General features: G+C 38.0%; 1 protein-coding gene across 13 annotated transcripts in view; it reads left to right on the top strand.

The window, feature by feature from the left end:
- Positions 1-26356, top strand: part of EYA1 (EYA transcriptional coactivator and phosphatase 1) — a 361580-nt gene that overhangs the window by 229055 nt on the left and 106169 nt on the right. For 10 of the 13 annotated variants that reach the window (XM_047727622.1, XM_047727635.1, XM_047727625.1 and 7 more), the window contains 3 exons: positions 2786-2923; positions 20769-20851; positions 21272-21458. In XM_047727622.1, the coding sequence (XP_047583578.1) occupies positions 2786-2923; positions 20769-20851; positions 21272-21458 (408 nt within the window). The remainder of the gene's footprint in view (positions 1-2785; positions 2924-20768; positions 20852-21271; positions 21459-26356) is intronic. The other 3 variants (XM_047727623.1, XM_047727624.1, XM_047727632.1) reach the window with 1 other exon arrangement.

Raw genomic sequence — 26356 nt, forward strand, 5'->3', positions numbered from 1 at the left:
TATAGCAGCATATTGAAAGAAATAAGCATTTAAACGTTTCATTAATAATTGAAAGGCAAATTACTTTATTCCTTTTTATTCTCTAGCTCCATCCCAACCAATCAACTATATATAAATTTCTTAGAAAATATATGTAAATTAAAATATAAATTATATATGACTTCACTCTCGATAGTTTCACTTCAAAACTATCCAGAACAGAAAGTTCTCTAGGTAGGTATTTTTAAGCCAGTTTTTAGAAACAACCAAAAAACGGACTTGCTAGAATTCTTTTATTTCCATAACTTTTACAAAAGATTTTGAAAATAATATCAGATACAGATCAAATTTATCTGTAGTTTACTTTTAAACAATTCTTGCCTTAAAAGAGGAAAAAGGATCTCTGATTTGAATTGCATACCTTCAACTCTATAATGTGAATTGAGGCGGTGCCAATTTATATTCTCAAAATGGATTGATAAGCTGATTATTTGAAGTGTAAATGTATCTTCCGGCCCAAACAGTACTAAACGACTGTAGCCTTACCAGTGCTGCCCCGGGAAGCTGCCATTCGTTCATGTCACGGCCTGGGCTGTCACGCACACAGCTCCTCTAGTTCTTTCTTCTCCCCATGGAGTCATGGTAGGGCTCTTTGCCTCTTTCTTGCCTCTTTCTTTGCCTCTTTCTTGGTCTGGGACTGTTCCCGTTCTGAACCATTAGTAGATGTCCTTGTTGTCTGCAGTAAGTGTTCCAAGGAGAGGAAGATGAGCAGAGGTGCTGAGATTCCCATCACAACTAGTAGAGGATGGCATTTTAATGTGATAGGTCAGGAGATGGTTAAGAGCGTGGCACTTTGGTCAAGGCCTTTGGCCTCTGGGCTGTCTGTGCTTACAAATATGTCTGAGTCCTTAGTGTTTTCCCCAATCACTTTCTTCTCTTTCTGGGCCGTGAGTACAGAGAGATGCTCCCAGGGCTTCTGGCCAAGCATTCTGGCCCAGTGCTTTGAAAAATATGACCACCTTCTCCCCTCTGCTTGCTTGTGAAGGAGGAACACATACATTTGGGTTTTTAATGGCTGGTAGTCAAGGTCCAGATGGTCTAAGAAGACTCTCTCCAAGGATTTGTGCCCCCTACTTTTTACTTAGACCCTGTAAGAAAAGATAAGCAAATCTTCTCATGGTGTGAACAATAGATCGGTGGGAAAGCAGAACACTCCTATTCTCTTGATCTATATGGAGCTTAACGGTAAGATGAGTTCACAGGCTTGTCAGTGGAAGCCTTTGGAAAGGGTGCAGATAAGGGTGTTTTCTGCCTCTTCTTGCTCTTCCTTATCTGTTTTTATCACAAAGATTGAACCTCCAGGCTAAAACCAAAGATGGTACCAGGGAAGACTAAAAGCAGATTAATAAGAGTCTCAAATGGAAAGAGAGAAGGGGAAATCCCTGTTGGTGACAAGGAAAGGAAGGGAGTTTCTAGAGCCATCAAACCACCTGCCTTAGCCAGGTGTTTTTCCAGGGACCATTTATAAGTACGGGTTATTCATTGGTTTGGGAATGCCTGCACATGAAAAAAAAAACAAAAACAAAAAAACCAAAACACACTTTTAAAAAAAAATGTTAAGGTTATGTTAAGACTTAAATGTTAAGGTCGTTATGAGGTTATTTAGAGATACTCCAGGAATTGTAATAGGCTCTCTCGGCCAAGAGTCAGATTCTTCCACCGCCTTAGGAAAGTTACCTAATTTCATTCTACTGATGAAATTCCCCTAAAATGGAAATAAACAGTGAGACTACTGTGTATTCTAGATCCCAAAGATACCATTTATCTTAAGTGCAAAGTAAAATTATTCAAACATGTGAATTCGCTTGGCAGAAATTTTTCTCTCTTCCTTCTGTGGAAATTAAGGACAGTTGTGAACTTTCATGACTGTCTTTAATTATAATCCAGGGCCGAGCCCTACACAGCTCTACTGCCAACCCCCAAGTCCTGAAATTCGGACGTCAGCCTGGTGCTTCGGGAAGTAGTTGAGGGCCAAAAATACATTATATTATCATGATGAGAAAGAAAAGTGAACTTTAGGCTACACTTAAAACAGTAAAATTGGAATAAATTCTTGAAACTACAAGGACAAAAAGGAATCTCCTGGTCAGCTTCACTTGTTTATAAAACACTGTGCAACTCTTCATGATTCGGTTTTTTAATAATCTCCTTTCTTTGTGCTTCCTTTCCGGTAGGATCTGGGTATTTGGGTGAAGGTTCCCCCCCAGGCTTGCTTACTTCTGTGCCTATTCTGACTTCAAAATGAGTTGTGTGCTAACATCAACTTTGGGCAGAAAGAGTAAGGAAAAGATGGGGTGGGAGGGGAATGCTGCAAGGCAAGAGACTAATCTCTTTTCAGAAAAGAGAATTTTGACACTAATCAACGTAGTGACTTTTAGAATAATCTAGTTAAAGTTTAATTAAGGCCATCTCTTGACTACAAGAGATGCTCTTTTAATCTCTTATAAAAAAAAACTACATATAGACACGATAGCATAGAAGTTAAAATTTATAGAAAATGTAAACCAGAAAAACAGGAAAAGGACAATGTGAATAATCAGTCAAATCTGTAATACTCCTCTGTTTTTGTTTTTGGTTTTTTTTCAATGGAAGTTCTAGTTTCGGGTATTCGAGTCTATGCCTGTACACCCTTGATAACTGAGATGACTTTGGGAAGCGTTTGTGACTCAACAGCTGTGGGAGTGTTTTTGTGTATTGACCAGCTTTGGAGACGAACAGATAGATAAGCTATCACTAACTGATTTAGGTGCATTGTGGGCAGGCATCAAGACCGAAGGTGGATTGTCACAGTCTCAGTCACCCGGACAGACAGGATTTCTCAGCTACGGCACAAGCTTCGGTACCCCTCAACCCGGACAGGCACCCTACAGCTACCAGATGCAAGGTCTGTATACACGCTCTTTTCAACAACCCTGGAGTCCGACAGTGACTTTCTAGACTAAAACCCAGTTGTTGGGTGGAAGTAGTAGATGGGGGCTGAAGGCAGACTGGCCCGAGAGACAAGATAACCTGGTTCTGGTTTGGCTCTTCACTTACTTATTCTCTGGGCCTCTGTTTCCATATTTATGAGATCAAGGGGTTAGACCCAATCATCTCTGAAGTTCTTTTCAAAAAGCTCTGAAATGCTCCCTGAAGTTGAAGTTTTCTGCTTTGGCCTCTGTCCATTCAAAAAGGAATGACAAACCCAAAGTCAATGACGTGAGAGGCTGGAGAGTGAGAAGTGCTCAAACTGTTGGCATTGGACAGCCTTTTGATAATGCTGTTGTCTTCAGTGTAATTATCGTAGCTATACAAGTAGACTGTGTGATAGACGTGAACTAAACGACCTACCAAGGATGGAGAGATCAAATCGACAACCACTCCATGCATCTTGGAGGTACTACTTCTAAGAACCAGTTCTTGGGCTCTAATTTTTAAACTGTGGACAAAACATAATGTAAATGCAAGTCAGATAGAAGAAAAGTTGAAAGTTGAACATTGTCAGTACTGTTTTTAGGAATACACAGGCATAAGTGTGATTAGCAGATCATTATCATGCAAATGTGCCTGAAAAATACCTGAAAGTGGGTCTCCTAATTTAAATAGTCTCCTAGGGGCGCCTGGGTGGCTCAGTGGGTTAAGCCGCTGCCTTCGGCTCAGGTCATGATCCCAGGTCCTGGGTTCGAGCCCCGCATCGGGCTTTCTGCTCAGCAGGGAGTCTGCTTCCTCTTCTCTCTCTGCCTGCCTCTCTGCCTACTTGTGATTTCTCTCTGTCAAATAAATAAATAAAATCTTAAAAAAAATAAAATAAAATAAATAGTCTCCTAATTTACTGCAAATCCTTTCAATCACAATCTACGCTTACTAGTGCCACTAATTGAATTAATTCCCTTATCACTGCTTTTTGACTGAAGATGTTCTTTTTGTATTTTTATCTTTTTAATATCTTTAATCTTATTTTTCATTGCATTAAAATAGTTATAGCAGATAAATTAGAAAACAGTCAAAAATAATTAAAGATCTCATATACTTATTATTACTTTGATATATGTTCTTCTAGATAGGCAGTATGGGACCGTATTGTATAATAGAGTATTGCAACCTGTTATTTTCGGTAACAATAGATTGTGAATACATTGTAAACATCTTTCCACATCAATAAATTCTATTCTACAGCATCATTTTAATGACTGTGCAGTTTGATAGGTATATCTTATGTAACTACTCTCCCTTTTATTAGATAGCTAGAGCAATACCATGAGTGTTTACATTCTTAATTACTTCCTTTGAATGAATTTAACTGTGAATTGCTAAGTAAACTGTTTTAGACTCTTAAAGATTTGTTATATATTTACACAAGGAAGGGCTACATATTAGCATGAACACATTGGATAATATCTTTTAAAAAGTGCCATTTTAGCAGGTACAAGATTTTATTGTTTGCATATACATTTTTAATTGAGAAGATAAATCATTTTTTCTTTTCATGGCAGTATTCATCTTTGTCTTATTTCATTTATTAAGATTCTTAAACTTTTGTAATATTTTATAGATAGATCTCCAGCTTATCATTTTTAGGTGTTTTCTTTTTTTTTCCTGTTCAGTAAACTAAAATTTTATGGGACCAGTTCCATTAATCTTTTCAAATTTGGTTTTGCCTTTGGTATAAAAATACCTAAATTATACAGGCACCAGGGCGGCTCAGTTGGTTAGGTGCCCAGCTCTTGATTTCGGCTTGGGTCATGATCTCAAAGTGGTGAGAACGAGCCCTGCATTGATTGCACTGTGTGCTGGGTGTGGAGCCTGCTTAAGATTTTCTCTCTTGCTCTCTGCCCCTCCCCCATCCCTCTCTTAGACTCTCTCTCAAAAAAAAAACCTGATTTAGGGACGCCTGGGTGGCTCAGTGGGTTAAGCCGCTGCCTTCGGCTCAGGTCATGATCCCAGCGTCCTGGGATCGAGTCCCACATCGGGCTCCTTGTTCTGTGGGGAGCCTGCTTCTCCCTCTGCCTCTGCCTGCCACTCTGTCTGCCTGTGCTCACTCTCTCTCTCTCTCTCTCTGACAAATAAATAAATAAAGGCTTTAAAAAAATATATATAAAAAAAAAAAAAAACAAAAAAAAAAACCTGATTTAGGGGAGCCTGGGTGGCTCAGAGGGTTAAAGCCTCTGCTTTCGGCTCAGGTCATGATCCCAGAGTCCTGGGATGGAGTCCCACATCGGGCTCTCTGCTCAGCAGGGAGCCTGCTTCCCCACCCTGCTCTCTGCCTGCCTCTCTGCCTACTTGTGATCTCTGTCTGTCAAATAAATAAATAAAATCTTTAAAAAAAACCTGATTTATAAGGTTTGATATATTTGGTGGCTATAAAATCAAAACCGTCTTAGAACAGATAGTATATGTTATTAGAGGGCTGGCTGTTACTGGATCTCTGATTCCAGAACTTTAAAGCTGCCTAGGAAAGAATTAGGTTTCTGCATGTACAACTCAACTGAATATCAGTTGAGTAAAGGAATAAAAGGAAGAGTGATGAAAAGACTTTATTTTTTTAAAAAATATTTTATTTATTTATTTGGCAGATAGAGATCACAAGTAGGCAGAAAGATAGGCAGAGAGAGAGAGAGGAGAAAGCAGGCTCCCCGCCGAGCAGAGAGCCCGATGCAGGACTCAATCCCAGGACCCTGAGACCACGACCCGAGCCCAAGGCAGAGGCCTAACCCACTGAGCCACCCAGGCGCCCCTGAAAAGACTTTATTAATGCATGTAATAGTCCTAAGCCTTGAAACAAATCGTAAGACAAACAAGGTCCGTTTGCTGGTAGAGCTTTCATTGGTGAAGGGCAGAGTCTCCTGAGCACTATGAGAGAAGTACATAGGGCACCCTGGTAGGTCCTATTCTCTACTGAGCATCCAGGTCTCCTTGAGGAGAAGGTCTTTGGGTCCCGAAGGTGAGAAGGAAACAGGTGAAGCACGTCAGAGTGAGAGCTACCTCATTGTGTGTGATTGCTGGGCCCAAGCCCATCTTCAGTCTCTTGGCTACCTTTCCACAGTGAGCAAAGTACAGAAATTTCAAGTTAAGTGTTTAGAAACTTATATAGTATGTCAATAGTAAAACTCATGTTGGTTAAATCAAATAATAATTTTAAGAAATGGGACTTATACTCTCTTTTTTCATCTTTTGTAATACATTACTATTGTATTTTGCTGACTTGTCAGTCCTGGAAGGACTGGGGAAAAAACTGGTCTTATATCTTAGAGACTTTGAGAAATAACGCACTTGAAATTTATTTTTATTCTTTTTCTCCTCTCAGATTGAAAGCTTGCACAGCAGAAACAATTCCTAAGGGGACTAACCAGCTATCAGAGTATAAGCATAGTGTTAGAATAGAGAGAAGTATGGAAATGGAGGAGAAAAGACAGTTTGGAGAAGGAAAATCTATTTATGTTAATGAAGTAAGGACACACACAGCATGAAATACAGCATTGCTTCTCTACTCATAGATTTCATTGCATCTGGGCATATTGGATATTGCATTAAAATGTTTTTGTGTTTTTGTGCAGCCGTTGGTTAGATGGTCTTTCCAGTGGAATTTCAGAACCCATTTTCCATGCTTAAGATATTATTTTATATGGATATTTCTATAATGGCACTTGACTCAATTTTAGATTATTAGATATAATACAACTTCCACAGATCAAGCCAGATAATTATATGCTATTAACTTGAAACATGCTAGTGTGATGATGGATAATGATACATAATATGCTATAAACTCCTTATGGCCAGATTTGGATAAATAACATCTGATTAATATGTATTTCACAAATATTAAGTGCATTATGAAAAATGCTTCACTATTATTAAATGATTTTGTATAGCCAGTTGTGGGAGTCCATTAGCCTTTGAGTATCTTCTCAATATATCTTGCTTTAATATAAAAATTTCTATAATGTCTTAAATTATTTTCAAAATTCTCTGAATTCTTTTATCCTTAATGAATAACAGTGATTTTTGTTTACGTCATTCTCATTTTAGAGCTATTAAAAATTCTTAGAATCCTGGAAGAAGCTATATGTATTTTAGTGATTTGGGAGTGTTTTACCTAGCTTTTTCTCCCCAAGATCTTCTCACCTTTAAAATATAAGGTACAATAATTAGTTATTCTACTAGAGATTTAGCTACTAGAATTTCACAACACTAGAAGAAATATTCTAGTAATCTAGATGACTCAGACTGAAATGTGGTATGTGTGCTCACTGTGTTATGCTGATTTAAAGAGAATGTACGGTGATCCCTTCTTTGATTCTGGCAGACATGGTAGATCTAGACTAATGGCCCAGTGAAATCTTGCTCTCTGGTTAACAGCATAGGTTCTAGAGTCAGACTGCCTGTTGAGCAACTCTGCTGTTGCTGTCAGTGGGCCTTCAGCACAGCCCCTGACTTCACACCTGCATTTCCTTACCCTCAGGTGGGATTATTGTCTATTCCCATAGCGGTGGTGTGAGATATAATTGAGATCATCCAGGTAAATCACTCTGACCAACACAATAAGGACAGTAATGATTGTTTTCATTGTTACCGCTCTCACTGTGGTGGTGATGTGGTTACTATTATTACTGCAATTGTCCAGCTTTTTCAAGTAGTTCCCAATTAGGAAGCACTACCTAAATGTTCCTGTTCCCCAGAAGGAAACAAACAATATATAAATTTAATATAGACATAGTATACTAAAGATATGTATATGTTTATATATATATACATATATATACATATATCTTTGCAACAAAAAGATTTCCAAGAACCCAGTAACCAGGTAAGCATAGGAAAAAAAAAATTCAGATCTAACTAATGTACTGGCAAAAAGAAAAGTCACTGTCAGTAAAAGTCAGGCTGTTTGTACATGAGACAAAAACTAAGGGGAAAGACTGGAAGAAAAAGGAACATAAAGAAGAAACCCAGAAGTGAGAAGACGCTGTGTTGGCAAGAGTGGGGACAGACATTGGAAAGTGAAAGCAGTGGGACACACAGAAGGGCTACTGGCAAAGATAGGAGCTCAGTTCTGCAGAGGTGGAGAGAATGAGGCATGAACCAACTGTTTATGTCTCAATAATCCCTCTATCATCTCTCTACTTTGAGCAAGAAGATTAGCAAAAGAAGAGGCAGCAGCCATAAACAGCAAATTTTTTATTCAGAAATCAAGGTTAAGGGGGCACCTGGGTGGCTCAGTCAGTTAAGTGGCTACCTTCGGCTCAGGTCATGATCCCAGGGTCCTGGGATGGAGCCCCACATCAGGCTTCCTGCTCAATGGGGAGCCTGCTTCTCCCGCTGCCTCTACCTGCTGCTCCCCCTGCTTGTGCTCTCTCTCTCTGTCAAATAAGTAAATAAAATCTTAAAAAAAAATCAAGATTAAGGAAGAAGATAGGACCATGACAAAGTATGCTACCCAGATGGAAAATTCTAGTTCCCATACATCAAAATAACACTTAATATTTATTCATTATATATATGTGTATATATATATAAATATATTATGTATAATATATATAACATTATTCAACAATGATTAATGCCAACAACTATTCTAATTATTTTACACTTGTTGTCTCAATCCTTCTGAAAACCCTGAACAATGACTTTAAAGGATAAAAATATGAAAATGCCAAAGAATGCCTCAAAATGGAGAATGGTTTAGAACTGTCAGGCCCTCCTGTGTTGTAACGCATTGAAATTATAGTGCCAGTAGGGGAGCCTCTTAGAGAAAACTACAAAAAAAACCCAAAATGTAGTTGCTTACATTGTATACATTCTGAAGCACAGATTTGCTCTTTAACTAACCGAGACATTGCATTACACAACTAGTTATATAAATGTTCAAAAATAACATCTCTAGAAAAAAAAATTCAGATAATTCATTTTTTTAAAGATTTTAATCACTTGTCAGAGGCAGAGAGGGAGAAGGGTGAGCAGCAGGAAGAGGAAGAAGCAGACTCCCTGCTAAGCAAGGTGCCTGATGTGGGACTCGATCCCAGGACCCTGGGATTGTGACCTGAGCAGAAGGCAGACACTTAACCAACTGAGCCACCCAAACCTCCCTAGATAATTCATTTCTGAGCACTATTTGTACTTTAACACTTTCACTGTACTTACTGGACAGATTTATTTGGTAATATATGGGTACATGCCACTGCCAAGCCTTATGAACTACGTCATTCTTGCTTCCATGTTTGGTCTAGGTGATCTTTCTGGATCCTTCTAGCTTCAGCATTTAGCACTTCTGTTATGGTAGGCTTCCATGGATCGTGCACATACCAGATTGTAAACCAAACAAGGATTGAATTTTTTGTTTTATATGCACTGATGCTAATGACCCATGATGGTTTTTGTTTTTGTTTTTTTTTTTTTTTTTTTGACCCATGATGTTAATAACCTCCTGGATTGGGAAATTCGGTAGCCTTTGCTTTTGCTGCAGGATTGCTAGAAAATTCTATTTATCTTTTCTCTGTCTCTCTTGTACCTCCAGTGGAGGATGAGAAACTTAAGTTTAGCTGAGGAAAGCAAAACGTTACTGTTTGTAGACAACCATAGGGTTCACCCTGAGGAAGCGGAAGCCTTGCTTTTAATTTGATACCTTCTTGCTCCCAGGATCAGCCTCAGTATTTCTAGAAGACACTTTGGAATTGTGTGAGGAGGTTTTCCATCACACACCATTGAAAAAGTCTGTGCAAATTAGCTGAATGGATGAGTGTGAATGGACGTAGGGTGCCTGGAGACTTTGGGTCAATGAGGCAGGTGGTGTAGGGAGTGTTTCCAGTGCTGCTGGCCAGTCTGACGGCACTGAGATGGTGAAGCGGGGGTGTTGTGTGTGCCTGTGTGTGTTGGGGGGAGGAGGAGTATGTATGAGTAAGTATGTGTCCATATAAAAATCCTCCCAGGAGAAACTGCTTCGACGTTTGGCTTACTGACCAATTTCCCAGAATATCTGCTCAGTTTGTCATAAACTAGTTTTATTCACGCTTTTATGTACAAAAGGCAATTGACTTGAAATCAAACTGTTATTTTTTTTTTTAAACACACATTCCAGAGTTGTTGCTTGTATCGCCCTTCCTTTACCCCTGCATTCCATACAGTATAGGCTCAGAGTTCTATCCAGCACAGAAAAGAAGAAACCGCATTCATAATTCGGAGGGTGAGTCACATACAGAAAATGACAGTTTGTTTGGCAGTTTATTTAAGGTAAGGAAGAGTAAACATTTTCACACACACAAAAAAACTAAAATCAGACCTGTTCAATGAACTGAACCTCAGCTTTGCGGAAAACCCAGTGTTCCATAATAACTTAGTCCTGTTGATTCTTAATGGTTACAGGCAGTCATCGTCTTTACTCATATTTTCATCTCTGGTATCAGTTATAGAATATGCAAATGTCTGTTAAAGGTGGAGAGGTCAATGCCACAAAGAAGGTTAGAGATTAAGATTGAGGACCCTCGCTCTTTCCATTTGGAGAAGTGATTTTGGAATTTAGCATAATAAAAATCTTGGTTAGTATATGATCGTGGTTTGTTCAAAGCAATCTTCCTTTGTGTTCATGCTCGTTGGAGGAGCTGGTTGGGGGCATCACAGAATGAGAGTGAGGGTATCCAGTGCTTTTCTGAGTGTTTTATTGCCCCAGAATAGTGGTTGTGGTGCCGGGCATTCCTGTCATTCTGCACCAGGAAGGTGTCAGGATTGGCCGTGATAGATAGGAGGGGCTACCCAGATACACACGCCTGAAAACCGGAGGGCTCTGGAAACTTCGCTTTGTTTATTTTCCTTAGGCTTTATTGCTCTCACTTAGAGAAGAAAATAACACAAATTCTGACTGCCTCTTTGTATATGGTGTTGTTCATTCTGTTAAAGAGATTGGGGTTTAAACCCGTGAGGAAGAAAAAAAGGAGGGCAGGGGTTTGTTAAAAGGTACATGGCAGGGCTCACTATTGTGCAGCTTTCTACACTGCCTTATCTGGGGCTCATTATCCAGTGGAAATGATCTAATAATAACCTAATGAGGGAAACCATCCTTATTTCCTTTGTTCTGCCCGTCCAGGGCTTTTTAAACATATAGCTGAAGTGTTTCCGTGTACGAGTCATTTAGAAGCTCAAAATTGCTTAGTAAAATGTACTTTGAAAGTTTTTCATTGCCCATAGAAATGGTATTTTTCAAAAAGAAAAAAATAGCAAACTCCAAACTGCATGGTTTTAAGGAACCTTTTTTTAGAATCTTCTATGATAAAAGCAGTTGAGGTTTATACTTTCTGACATGAAAGGACATGTTACAGTTAGAACTGCAGAATCACTCCTACAGCTTGCGCTGGTGTTCAGAATTTCTCCTTAATTTCTTTGCCAGTCCACTCACATTGATATTTTAGTTCATGGCCTTTTTTGCATTCTAGGACTTTTTTATGCTTACATTGATTTTTTTTAAAGTAATGTTCCATTTTATCTTTTTTGGCATTTTTGTGTTATTTCAACTAAACAGTATTGAAAATTGTACCAAATTTTGTTGAAATCCAGCTGTTGCCATAAGTCATCAGTGATCAGTACCCAATTTGTTTTTTATAGGGATTGTTAAAGTATATAGAACTGGATCAAGAAAGGTAAACGCAAAGTCTTTCCAGTTCTTATTGCCGAAGTTAAAAACGCTCTTTGGAATATAAAAACTGTTACCAGGATAAAAAGGAAAGCTTGGTCGCTGAAAGTCCTTCTTGTAAGAAAGGGGGAAAACTTTGGTGTTAAATAACCCATCTGGCTTTCAGAGGCTTGTCCCTGGGGAGTTGAACTAACTTCTGCCACATAGATCGCGCCCGATGATGGACATAGCCCATGGCAAAGAGGCCAGAGAAGGAAAGCAAATGGACTTCTGTGAAAATACACGAGGGGCAAATAGCATCCTGCTTGCCGAGGAAGTGCTAGGAAACACTTTCAGACATGGGGAGTACAGACAGGCCCCAGCAGGTCCCAGCATTCTTAGGTTGGCTGGGATTCTGGTTTTTAATGTGAGTCCTTGTTCTCTGTGAAGTAGACCTTTGACCTACATGTTAGCCTTTTCTTTTCCTAAGCGTTTTGAAGTTCTAGTTGGGCAGTATTCTCCAGGTTAAATCACATCCGAAACTTCGATACTTTAAATTATGGAGTGTGTCAATATCAACTATGTTCTTAACATGCTAACTTCGTAGGGGTTTATTAATCAAGGTTCTGAGAGGTTGGCTTATTTTTAAACTATAGTTGCTTAGTACCTATAGAATGACGTGGCCCACACCGGGCTTTCTAGCAAGACTGTTTCATGTTTGTTACGGTTGACGAGACCACCACCCTTCTCTGTAGGAACCCCTGACAGTGACAAGAGGAAAGCAAAATCTTTGTGATCCATGGTCTGTGGGCATCTTTATATAATGGGCTTTTCAAAATACTTGCTAGCCTACAGGAGAGTTATAAGGAAGAAATCTTTTAGAAATGAGATGGTTTGATGGCAAATGTATTCATTAAATTTTTCAGGTGCCTTTGTCTCTACCGTCTGCGATGTTAGTGTAACCAGAAATTAAGACCACTTTTCAGAATATACATTCACTTTCAATGTCACTGAATCAGAAAATCTGAACGGTGGGGTATGGCATGGTACAGTGACCTGAAAGTAGAGACAGTGGTCCTTCCCTAACTGAGAATCCTTTTGTACGAGAGAAAGTAGCTTCACCCTGCTTCTTGGCAAAGGAGAAGGATCCCTGCCTCAGCTACCTCACCGTCTGATGGTGGAAATAACCAGAGAAAAAATGGGGTGGAAATACCAAAATATAAATGGACTGTAAAAACAGAATATTATTGCATTCTGAATATAAAATTTCTCATATGCAAGCAAGACTCTTAATTTCATTATATACCCACAGGATGCCAATATCTGAGCTAATAATAGCCTCTTAGGAGGCCCATGCTTGTGTGGTAAGATCAGTGTTCTATTAGGACACCTGTGTGGTATTTATAGGGATGTGACATCCTTGTACCATCTCTGGGATCCAGTGGTACTGAACATCTAAAACTGGTGAAATTTTATGAGCTCATTCAAAATCCATGAAGTTTAATCAGTTTAAAATCTTGTTTGATCATTTAAAAAGCAAAACAAAACAGAGGGCACCTGGGTGGCTCAGTCTGTTAAGTGGTTGGTTTGGCTCAGAGCATGATCCCAGGATCCTGGAATTGAGCCCCCACATCCGCCTCCCTGCTCAGCGGGGAGTCTGCTTCTTCCTCTACCCCTCCCCCCCAACTCATGCCCTCTCTCAAATAAATAAAACTTAAAAATAAATTTTAAAAATCTTACTTGATTTAAAACTCTGATAGATTTTCTTTTTGGAGATTTAGAAATATTTTAAATCCTTCCAGAAGGGTGTTTATTCAAGCCTGAATTTAATTTTCTTTAATTTAAATCTAAAGTAGTGTCTGTAATCTAGTGTTTGAAGATAAGCCTTTATACACCATCTAGTTTAAGGAAAAAAAAAACACTAAAGTGTGTGTTCTTTAGATAAAATCTGAGAAATAAGCTGTTATTAATTTGTTTCTCCTCTCCCTCTTTTTTTTCCACTGCTGAACAAATAAGGAAGTTGAAACAAGTTTTTCTCTTGTGATGTCTATTGGCTTTCAAGTTGCCCTTCCAAAGTGCCCATAATTACCATCATCATCACCAAAAAAAAAAAAAAAAAAAAAAAAAAAAAAAGCGATTAAAAGTCTTCCTCCAGTCCATACACCTGATTTTTAGGACAGGTGTATTATTACCGGGTCCTTTTGTCACTTACCACACTGAACTAAAATTCTCAAGCACTGGTTCTCACATGAGCCTGGATGAAACCCTCAAAGGCATGAATCAGCCATGGCTTATCCTTCTCCATGTGAGGCAGGCAGGAGAAATACCACACAGGAATCTAAGGAACAAAGGATAGAAGCAAGACTAGCAAAGAGGCAAATTCCGTGGCTTCCGTTAGCAAGCTGGGATTCCCAGAAAGAGAAATCCATGCAGAGACGACTTGTCAGGGAAAGCTTATTGGAAAGCTAGGACTTGAACCAGGCCTTGCAGGATGATGAGAAACAGACTATTAGACGGAAGCATGAGAGGAGAGGAGCTTTCTCCTCTCATTCCAGAAGAATGAGTCTGATGTGTTTCCAGGATCCCAGAGATCTTGTCCTGAATTAATAGAGTGGACTGTGGATGAAGAAGCTTAGGCAGGATCCATCCCAAACTCTCCTCCCCAAACCCCATGTCCCTTCTCCAGGCCCAGTTATATGCACATACATGTCCTTACATGTGTGACAGCTTCCCCCCACCCCCTCCACCCTCTAACGTTTCCTGGGCCACAATATGTTCCTATTGGCATGTTCAGTGTCCACATTCTTGGGTTTTTCAGTTTAAGAATGCCATGTCTTTCCCTGAACTGTTAATCTTTTCTTAAATGATCAAGAAACTTCTTTCATCTACTTCTCATCTCTCCCCCTGCTTTTCTAAGAACATTTCACTCTCTGAACTTCTCCTTTGGGCACTTTTCCCTCACTGCATGCCAGGAACACACTACTTGTTTTTTGTTTGTCTGTTTGTTTGTTTTGTACAGTTATATTTTCTTTCCCAAACTAACCTGGTGCTTTCATTCCCTTGAGTAGCTTTGTGTCTTAGAGGTGTTCTGAAAGGAAAAATGATCTCAGTGTTCTTTTCTTTTCCCCTCTCTGCCAAAAAAAGTATCGCTATGATTTTTCACAATAGTGAACTATTTAAGTAGATAAGATTTTTGTCTTAACAACTGGGTAGCAAGTTTCCTCCACTGCCGCCCCGCTTGGAGCGTGACTTAATTCCAAACTGTACCAAGAATTAATACTGTGCATTACTGGACCTTCACTGGAACCTATCCCTGTCAAACTCCCTAATTAAGAAATAATGAGTTCTAAGTGGGAATTCCTTCTACTTTGGCGAATTTTTGTAACGTTCTGTTATATAAAATACACAGCATTTTATTACACAATATATTTGCTCTTTTATTTACCTAGAAGTGGCTTTTCACGTATAGTGGTTTGTCTCTAGGAAGGAGAATACTTTTTGGTTGTTTTGATAAAGAAATTCTGAATATTAAGTCTAGTTCTCTGACCTAAGGTAAAAGTGAAGACTCATGAATCAAATAGAAACTCGCAGCAGATGGATCCTCAAACGGACAAAGGAGGTCTGTTTTCCCTCGTCACGTCTTGCCCTCTCTCCCCCTCCGGCATCCACGTTCAAGCCTGGGGTAGGGCAGCCTTCTCCACAAACGTGCCTCTCCTGCCGGGGCTGCTCAGGGTAGGAGGTGGGTTTCGCAGTGACACACTGAAACTTTCTCAGGAGCATTGTGGTGGTTCTGTTGCCATTGCTTTCTGGTGTTCTGACCTGGTGAAATTCATTGGGTGGTATGGGCACCAGATCTGCCTGGGATCAGCTGTCGCCTTGGAACCCTCACCTCCCTTTACAAGCTCTCCCACAGCTTAAGGACCCAAACTTTCCCTAAACAGTCTCCTTAAACTTCCACTCTAGAAATGCTTGGTGAGTGTGATTCCTTTCTTAGAGGAAAAAAGCAAGCCTGTACTGGTTACATGTTTCTGAAGCGACTACGGAAACACCCACTGAACTGGTATAAAATACAGTTGCAGGTACTTGAGGAGTTTGATAAACCTGTGGCTTTTTAGGTCAAACCCTCCCTCTTCTACCTCAGTGAGATGGTTGGTGATTTCTCTGTCTAATGCGGGGTGTAGATATGTGCCTTTTAACAGACACCTCCCGACAATTGCCTGGCATGTGGCTGTAGGTTGGATATGCTAAAAAATAATTTTTTTCCAAGATCTTCTCCAACCCCTCTCTCCTCCCCACCACCCTGGTCCCAATTGCTTTGAGAGGTAATCTACTGTGGGGATTAGGAACATAGCCTCTGGGGCCAGGTGGCCTGGGATACTCTTCATAATCTTTGGTGGTTTGCCCATCTGTAAAGTGGGGTGTAAGTTCTCCTCTCATGAGGCAGTTAGGAGGGCCCAGGGAGCTGTAACATGGAAACTACTGGCTCAGAGCCAGCACTCAGTAACCTTTAAGTGCTATCAGTTGTACTTATGCACATCTATTTTGCTTCTGATGTTTTTCATAGTCCTGTAGAAAACTAGAGTGAATTTCAGGGCTTCTATAAAGCTATATAGAGAAGGTAAGAGGTTGTGAGAGAGCATTGTGTAGACTCTGAAACCAGACGGAGCTGGGTTCAAATTTCACTTTTACCCCATTAAAGCTGTATGATCTTGACCTAACCCTCTGTTTCCTTATTTGCAAAGTGGGAATATTAATACTGCCTATAGTATCAAGCTGTTGGGTTTAGATAAAGCATATAACAGAGGAACACACTCCTAGCACATAGTAAGTACTCAGGGACATTGTCGATCTTTACTGTTACTCTATTTTGTATTCTGGTTATGTTTGTAGGGGTTGACTACAAACATCCAATTCTATAAGCTCTAAGATTTCTTTTTAGCCTGTTTAATAGGGAAGGGACTAATGAGTTTAAATGTAATTATTATTTGAGGCTGGCTCAGTCGGTTGTGTCCCACTCTTGATTTAGACTCAGATCATGATCTCAAGGCCCTGAGATCAAGCTCCGTCCACATGGGCTCTGTGCTCAATGGAGAGTTTGCCTCTCCCTCTCCCATCCCCTTCCCTCCCCTTCATGCAAGTGTGTTCTCACAAATTAAATAAAATCTTTAAAAAAAAAAACATGACGAGTATTTGATTTGTATCAATTTTCTAATTAATACTAATTAGCTTAAAACACTGATGAGTAGTCCTAGATGTATATAAATATATATAAATTTGTGTGCCTATTATATAAATTTATACAATAAATTATGCACAAACGTACTAATGTAAATATATAAATATATGTTATACATGTAAGTTATATATAAATTTATATAATAGAAATATATAATGTATCAAAGTATATATGATTTATATAATACTATGTATACATTACGGAGGTAGATAGGTAGGTAGACAGATAGGAGATTCAGTAATCCAGGCTTAGGAGGAAAGAGAAGAGGGGAATTTGGGGAAGGTGTTTGAGAAGAAAGGTTTCTAGTCCATGCTGAGTTATGAAGTTGATGAGATATTAGTCAGGATACAATGGGGAGGAAGTAAGAGGTGCAAAAAGCCACCTTAAAAGAACCACACGTTGCTTCATTTGTGTGAAGTTAGGTTGGAATGTGTATCTGGCTGGATTGGGTTAAGGTTCCTGGGACGAAACCAGAGAAGTCCGAAAGATAGACTGGAACCAGACCAGGGTCTAATAAATAAGCTCTGGGAAGGAGTTTGAATTTTATCCTGAGGGCAAGAGGAAGCCACTAACATTACGTTAAAAACAAAACAAAACAAAACAGGGGAGTGAGAAGATCAGATATGCACATTAGAGAAAATATTCTACCTTTGTGGAAAACGAACTGGAGGGGGCCGGAAGATGGGCCGGAAACCAGTAAAGGAGGCTGTTGCAGAAAGCCAGGGCTGGTGGCCTAGACTGAAAGTTAGCTGCCCTCTTTGCCTAAGCCCTACGTGAAGGCAGGTGGTGTGGCCCTACAGATCCAATGCTGGTGGTGAAAAATGAGTATTGCCTGAGCCTGAGTCCCTAGTGTGTACCCCTCTCCCTGAAGTAACTTAGACCCTTTTGGAAGTTGCATTAAGTCTCCTAGGCCTCAGGAGTGCCATTACGCCTGCTGCAGTGTACTAAATGGAATGGAATCTCAGCCAGCTGTCAGCCAGTAAATGACTATAACTTATGTTGAACTCCAGCTAATGTATAGCCTTAGAAGTAGCATTAAGTCTGGAAAGTCACTTGGGTACCATTTCAAGTACTGAACTGTGATTTACTTGGTCATACCTCAGTGGCCTATATGTGCCAATATAGCTTCCGTGGCCTTTTCTACTTTGTTTCAGGGAATAACTTATGGAATGAAAACACCCATTTTAAAAATATATTTTCTATATCGTACTCATTTTCTTGGTGGATAGGGATTGTTGAGGTCAGTATTTATTGTTCAAAAATGTGTAGTATAAATGAAAGTAGCAAGTCATAACCTAGAAATGTGCAGTTTTAAATGAAAGTAACAAGTCATAACCCAAAGTAATGTTTCCTATTAAATGTATATAGTAAAGTTTAAAAAAAGTATTGATATTGCACTCTTATCCAAAAGAAATTTAAATTTTATTTTTACCAGGCAAATTTACGCTGTTCAGTGTAAGTTTGCTTTATATATAAAATATCAATATTGATTAATTATTCGCTGATAAATACAGAGTGAGTCACATGCCCATGAGGTCCAGTACTTAAAAAAAAAACAAAACCGATGTCATCCTGATAAGTCCTGTGAGGTCCCAAACTATGTCTCAGTCATTCTTTTATCCCCATGTAATTACCACCACGAGTCCAGCACTTAATATATGTTTAGAAGTTTGTGATTGTCCCATGCTAATGACAGTAATAGGGGAAGCTTACCTGAAGCCCCAGTTTTCATGGCAGAATAAATATTAGTGCGGGAGCTCTTTGCTTATCTGTGATGGGGGTTATGGGAACTTTGAACAATTGGTATTCCTGAAAGTCACAAAGAAAGAAACCTCAAATATGAGTCTGTGATAACCAAATTTGAAACTATCTTAGGAAATATTTTCCCTTAATAAAAATAACAAAGGCTTCTATCAGGTTTTCAAAGTTCAGAGATGTCTGATAAATAAGTAGGAAAAGAATTTTAGATATGCAAAGAGATTAAGTCCTATTTATCTAGTTTGGGAAAGTAAGGAGAGAGAAAAGGTACAGAAATGCAGTGGAGAATTTGAGAAATGTTTACTGAGATAAACAGTAACAGCTTCTAACACTGGTGCGCTGTTGTAGATCCGGCACGATGCTTTCCAAAACATTACCTCACTTGATCTGTTGAAGAACCTTACTAAGTAGAGTTTTCATGGATGGGGAAGTTAGATCTTAGAGTGGTTGGGTGATTTGTCCAAAGTCCAAACAGCTTGTAAGTGATGACTGGAAACCCTGTTTTCTGACTCTTGAGGTAGTACTTAACTGTTGAGTAGCAAATAAGTAATTGGCTTGGATTCACTCGTGCACCATACCTGAAAGCATCTGTGAAGAGCTAGTTCACACTGAAGACTTTCTCCTTCAAATGCCAACACATTCATTGGCCATAAAATTTTAATTAAAAGAAAAGGTTTTTCTGTTTATAGAAGCAACACAGCTTCTGGGTCGAAAAGTCTGAAATGTGCCTTGGCTTCTTGAATATTATGTGACCAACGGCTATGCCCTTCCATAGATAATGTTTCTGAGATTTTTGTGCTTTTTAAAAATGTTGTATGCTTTCAAAAATATTCCAGATGAAATCATCAAAACATTTTCCTTGTTTTCATTTTTACTGTAGCAAAATAATATGAAGAAATTTTCCATGTAATTAAACATCATTATGATACCATTTCAATGTCTTCATAATATTCCCTTTCCTGAATTACATGTATTAAGGATTTGGGAATGCTTCCTATGTTATTAAAAACAGCACTGAAGAGCATCTTTGCTAATGATCTCTTTGTATAAATCCATGCATTCTTTTCTCACAGCAAATGTCGGGCTAAGTTATTTATCACTGACTAAAGAGACCAGCCAGAAAGTTTGTACGTAAATTCCTGCTTTGTAGCGTATGGATGCCTTGGTTTATACATTTACCAATCCCTCATATTTTCAAAATCTTTGCTAATATGATCATCAGAAATAGCATATTATTGGGGCACCAGGATGGCTCAGTTGGCTAAGCGGTGGACTCTTGATTTCACCATCGGTTTAAAATCTCAGGATCCTGGAATTGAGCCCCGTCTCAAGCTCAGCATTGGGCATAGAGCCTGCTTACGACTCTTCTTCTCCCTCTCCCTGCCACTCACAGGCACACACTCTCTCTCAAAAATGAAATGAAATGAAAGTGTTGCTTTGAGTAGTTTAACAATAAATAAATAAAATGAGAGAGGGAATGGAGATTTGCTTTTATGTTTGTATCCTGCCCAGTGCCTACTATTTATTGTTGAACACATGTAGACATTCAGCAAATAGAATTTACCTAGAGAGCACACGTAATACATAAAACATTGATCGTGTCCCTCTTTGGTCCTTGTCTTATCAAATACTTTAAAGGCTGCCATTTATTCTTCTGTGTAATGAAATAATCAGCTTTTTCAGTAGGCCGTTATAGTGACAAGCACAGGTCTGAAAGTATTTGAAAGTAGTTGTAGTTTTTGAGCCTGCAAGAACTTTAAAGATCCTTTGATCAGGTCCCATCATTTTTCATTAAGCATATTTAATGTAAAGCCATGAAAAAATCCTGGTGTGTCTCACAAACCAAAATGGAAAGCCCAGTGTCTAATATTTTTTTGCACAAATGTATCGTTTTGCCCATAATTTTATATGAGTTACTCATGTCCTCAGAAATTTAAATCTCTCTACTCTTTAATGTTTTGCAATATGGTGGAACTAAAATTGTCAACGATTTTAAGAAAACACTGTTTTTGTCATGGCGGTGGATTCTGGTTTTGAAGAGAAACCAAATGCATTTGCAATGAATTTCAACTCTCTGTGTTATCTAAATAATGATTTCTTACAGGTACATTATTCTTGCATATTTTTTCAACCATATTTCTTTTCATTTTGTTTCAGGTAGCAGTTTTACAACATCATCAGGATTATATACAGGAAATAATTCACTCACAAATTCCTCTGGATTTAACAGCTCACAGCAGGTAATTTTAAAAGCCAGTTTAACTTGAGAGATTTTTTTTTTTAAATGCGAGATGATTTTCTTATATAAAGAAAGATCTGTCTATATTCTACTGTGAGTGACATTTTACCTAAGCCTTTTAAAATACATATATATTTTTCTTTTAAAAATCACTTTAAGAGTCTTCCATGGTGAGCGTTTGGTTTTTGGATTCATTTCATTTTACCTGGTCATGCATCATGGACTAGAAGGCATAGGGAGAGTGTGTCTGATCTTACGTCAGATTTGTTGGCAAGTCTGGGCACTTCGTCTGCGTGTACTTGTGTGCCCCTTTGTGAATTCAGAGAAGACCCAGAAACACAAACATAGTTATACTTTGAAAAGGGAGTAATAAGCAGCAACATCCTCTGATGGATTACTCTTGTGTGGTTTGATTTGGTAGGACTACCCATCTTACCCGAGCTTCGGCCAGGGTCAGTACGCACAGTATTATAATAGCTCCCCGTATCCAGCGCATTATATGACGAGCAGCAACACCAGCCCGACCACACCGTCCACAAACGCCACTTACCAGCTTCAGGAGCCACCATCTGGCATCACCAGCCAAGCGGTTACAGATCCCGCAGCAGGTAACTATGTGCACTTTATTAATCCTGCAGGCTAGATTTCTGCGGGTTTAAATGCATTTTTTTGACAGTCCTATATTCATGCAGCGGTTTCACAGTTTTGGCAAGTTTTGGCGCAGCCTACATGTAAGTCCAACAGCAGGATTGTGGCATTAACTTTATTTATTTATTTATTTATTTATTTTTTAATTTTTTTATTTTTTTTCAGCATAACAGTATTCATTATTTTTGCACCACACCCAGTGCTCCATGCAATAACTTTATTTATTTTTATTTGCTGAAAATTTTCAGTATAAATTATGTAACTTCAAAAGCCCTTGAAACTGAGATTTTAGTTAGTTGTAAATATACTCAATTTTCAAGAGAGACGGTGTTTTGGATACATAATTAGAAATATTGAGCTATAATTATTAACTATAATTATAAATATTTGCCCATGTATTGTATATGAAAATAAATATTACCTCAAATTCAATGTTTATTATCATTAAATATTTAATGTTTCTCCAAAATAAAAAAAATCAGAGTTAATAATGGAAAATCATGATTCCTCTGGCTCACCCTTCCCACTCAAGTCCTACTCTGAATTTCATAAGGCATGAGAATTTTCATACTTCTGCACAAGCCTCGATGGGCCCTTTCCAGTGAACATCTCTCCATCTCTGGAAATTTTCCTACCAAGTTTTTGACATTTCTTTCCCTCCTTTAGTTTTTTTTCTCTGAAACTCTTAATATGGTTGGCTTAATTTCCTGAATTGGTCTTTACCTGTATTTCTTATATTTTCTCTTATACGTCTCACCTTTGTCCTATTAAAAATGTAGTCTCTCCTTTCATGGATTATGAAGTGAGCTATTATCCTCAAACAATTGCAGAGTTTGCTTCCTTTTCCCTTTTATTTTTAGAGCCAAAGCCTGCTCTTTGCTACAAGCCAGGTTAAAATGGTCTTCCCCTGAAATACACTTCTATCACAATGCGATCATAGTGTGTTAATTCTAGTTGGTTATTTTAAATCATGAAAACGAATTTTATGGAACAGGTGCTAATTTCAATCTTGACTATAGATTTGTCTTGCAAATATTACCAGATGTCCCCCATAAGAAAAAAAATCTCCTTTCAGGTTTTAGTGTTTCACATTTTTTCTTAAATGTAGACGAACACTATTTTGTTCTACAGCAGGAAGTTACATCATTCTTAAACTTGTATTCCAGTGAACTATAAATACTATTTCTGCACAGTTCAATTCCAAACATTCTAATCTTTGATTATTGTAATCTGTTTCCCTTTATTTTTTAAAAAGTAGCTTGGTATATTTTTTACTCCGTTCACATGTGTAAATACAGTATTCACAGAATCTAGTATACAAGTCCTTTAGAGTTAGCATCTATATAATTGCTGTCAAAAATTGGATTTATTATAGAAGCTGTTACAGAGTTTTCCTCTCCACTTCCATTAATTTCATATCGCATCATGAGGAAAGATAATGGCTTGTCCCAGTCTCAGAGAGATCTCATGTATTCGTATGAGCCATCTGGGTCATCCCAACTTCTTGAGGACTAACAGGAGCTTTGAATTAGAATAGCTATGTGAACAAGTGGAGAAACTCTTCAGGATTTGTGGAATAACAGAATGAGAAAAGACCGCAGAGTAATTTTACTTAATTCATCATGACATTTTGATTGGGAAGAGTACAGTACAAAACAAAGTAGTGAAAACTTAATCATGTTTTTTTAAAAATTAAGGTTGATTAGCTCTTTCTGAAAAATACCAATTTAGTCCTATCAGAAAAGTTTGTCTCTGAAATGTGCCATTATTTTAAGTGAATTTTATTTATCAAAGGCGTACCAAGTGAAAGAGTGGGGAGGGTTAGGCACAAAGCCCTGTCATGTAGGAAACAATGCAAAAGTATGATTTTCAAAATGTCTATATGATTTTTTTTAAAAGATTTTATTTAGTTGACAGACACAGTGAGAGAGGGAATACAAGCAGGGGGAGTGGGAGAGGGAGAAGCAGGTTTCCTGCTGAGCAGGGGGTCTGATGTGGGACTCGATCACAGGACACTGGGCTCATGACCTGAGCCGAAGGCAGGTGCTTAACAACTGAGCCACCCAGGCGCCCCTCAAAATGTCTATATGATTTTCAATATTAAATTATTTATTTTAGATTTTATTTGAATCAGTGCTTAGTGTTTCAGGTACTCATTTCAATTTCAGTGTATGGCTACAGCATAAGAATGAATGAAAATAATATTTTTCAAGTTTCTTTTATTTACCACTTCCCACTAAAATAAATGTATGGATCACCCTTCCTTATGAAGTAGAAGGTTCAGGGAGTTTCCACATTAAAAAGAAATGTAGGTTACTTGAGAAATTCAAGGAAGAGTTAGTCTGATTTTAGAGGTTTGGGTTCATTTGTTTATTTACATTTGCAGTATAACTGTGGATTCCGCCTAAGTCTTTTGGTGTTAATTTTCCTTTCTTACTAATTATGTAAGATTGTAGACTGGTCTTTGATAAAAAGGAAGTTTTGAATAATAGAATCCATAAAATCATTGAAGAATTAGAAGGAATCAATGATTTATAACATATAACCTAATGTTTTTGTCTTATGATAAAAATAAAAAATGGTTAAAATCATGTCTATTTTGTTGAAATAATTTCAGATGTTTTTCTTTTAATAGTCTATTAGGTTTAAGGTCATTATCTACATTGGAAAATTAGACTCTAGGTATGATCTGGTCTTCTGTATGGCCAAGGTTCTGCCTTTCAGTTTCAAGGAATTATACAGTACAGAATGAATGCACAATGTATACATGTGGCTTCCTCCCATGCTTTATAATATCTGTCCTTGTATTGTTCATGGAATTGTTAGGTCATAATGAATATGTAAAGATAATCTTGCAAGGATTTTTCAGGCCATACATATAAGGACTGATTATTTGGTGTTATGCATTTTTAAAGTTATGAAGAATAGCTATCTTTTAAGTCTATGGTATTAAGCAGTATCACTTAGAAGCCTGTATCTCCTCGTGAATCTTAAGTTCAAAAATTATTTTAATGTGTTTATAATTAAATATTGAAAACTATAGTCTCCTTTGCGTAGATATGTGTAATACGTTCAAAATAATATAACTTGAACATGAAAGTTTAATCTTAAAATTTCAATTCATTTTAAAAACTAAAAACAGCAACTTTTTTTATTAAGATATTGATATTTAACATTAGATTAGTTTCAGGTGTCAACATGATATGATATTTGTACGTATTGTGAAATGTTCACTGCAGTAAGTCCAGTTAACATCCACTAGCATATGTAGTTGCAGGTTTTTTCCCTTGTAATGAGAACTTTTAAGATCTACTCTTGGCAATTTAAATCCTTTGCATTCATTTTTAAAAATGATTTTTGTGGGGGGCGCCTGGGTGGCTCGGTGGTTAAAGCTTCTGCCTTCGGCTCAGGTCATGATCCCAGAGTCCTGAGATCGAGCCTCACATGGGGCTCTCTGCTCAGCTGGGAGCCTGCCTCCTCCTCCTCTCTCTTTCTGCCTGCCTCTCTGCCTACTTGTGATCTGTCAAATAAATAAAAATCTTTTTATAAATAAATAAATAAATAAATAAATAAAATGATTTTGGGGCACTTGGGTGGCTCAGTCAGTTAAGTGTCTGACTCTTGATTTTGGTTCAGGTCACGATCTCAGGGTCATGGGATTCAGCCCTGCATCAGGCTCCATGCTCAATGGGGAGTCTGCTTGAGATTCTCCTTCTCCCTTTTTCTTCCCTACCCCACCCACCACCACCCTGGCTGTCTCACATGTTCTCTTTCAAATACATAAATAAATCTTTATTTTGAAAAATGAGTTTGTTAGTCATGTTTTGACTATCTTAATAAAATAAAATTTACATCTTCTGGTGGAAATATGTAAGTATTCACGTACCTTGAGAAATATGGTGAGGTTTATCTGATTATTTAGCAACATTGTAATTTACTTACTGGGCTCAAGAAAATCACACCTACCCCTCAACTAGCAATGCTAGCCTCCCCTTGCCCCACTGAAAGCCATCTTGGTTGCTTCCAATTTTGGCAATTATAAATAAAGCTACTATAAATATTTATGCTCAACTTTTTTTATATAGACATAAGTTTTCAAATCACTTGGGTGGTAAATACCTAGCCGCGTGATCACTGAATTGTATTATAAGAATATGTTTAGTTTTATAAGGAATTGTCAAATTGTCCTCCAAAGTGTACACCATTTTGTGAACCAATAAGCAACGAATGAGAATCCTGTTCACAACCTCGTCAACATTTGGTGTCATCAGTATTTCAGATTTTGGCCATTCTAATAGGTATGTAGCAGTATCTAGTTGTTTTAATTTGCATTCCCTTAATGAAATATTATGTTGTGTATGTTTTCATATGCTTGTTTGCTCTGTATATCTTCTTTGGTAAGGTGCCTGTTCAAATCTTGTACCCACTTTTTAATGAGCTTGTTTTCTTATTATTGAGTTTTAAGAGTTCTTGTATGTTTTGGATACAAGTCCTTTATCAGATAAGTTCTTTCTCCTATTCTGTGGCTTGTCTTTTTAATTTCTTAACAGTATCTTTCAAAGAGCTTAAGTTTTTAATTTGAATCAAGTCAATTTTAGGCGTTTTTCTCTTTCATGGACTATGCTTTTGGTTTTATATCTAGAAACTCATTGCCTAGCCCAAGGTCACCTAGTTTGTTTCCTATGTAATCTAAAAGTTTCATAGTTTTGCTATTTCAGTTTAGGTCTCTGATCCTTTTTGAGTTAATTTTTGTGAAAAGTAGAGGTCAGTTTCTAGATTCCTTTTTACTTATTTATTTGTTTTTGCATGTGGTTGCTCAGTATTTGTAGCACCATTTGTCGAAAAGTCTATCTTTTGC

The sequence above is a fragment of the Lutra lutra genome, chromosome 4, assembly GCF_902655055.1.
Source record: "Lutra lutra chromosome 4, mLutLut1.2, whole genome shotgun sequence".
NCBI classification, from domain to species: domain Eukaryota; kingdom Metazoa; phylum Chordata; class Mammalia; order Carnivora; family Mustelidae; genus Lutra; species Lutra lutra.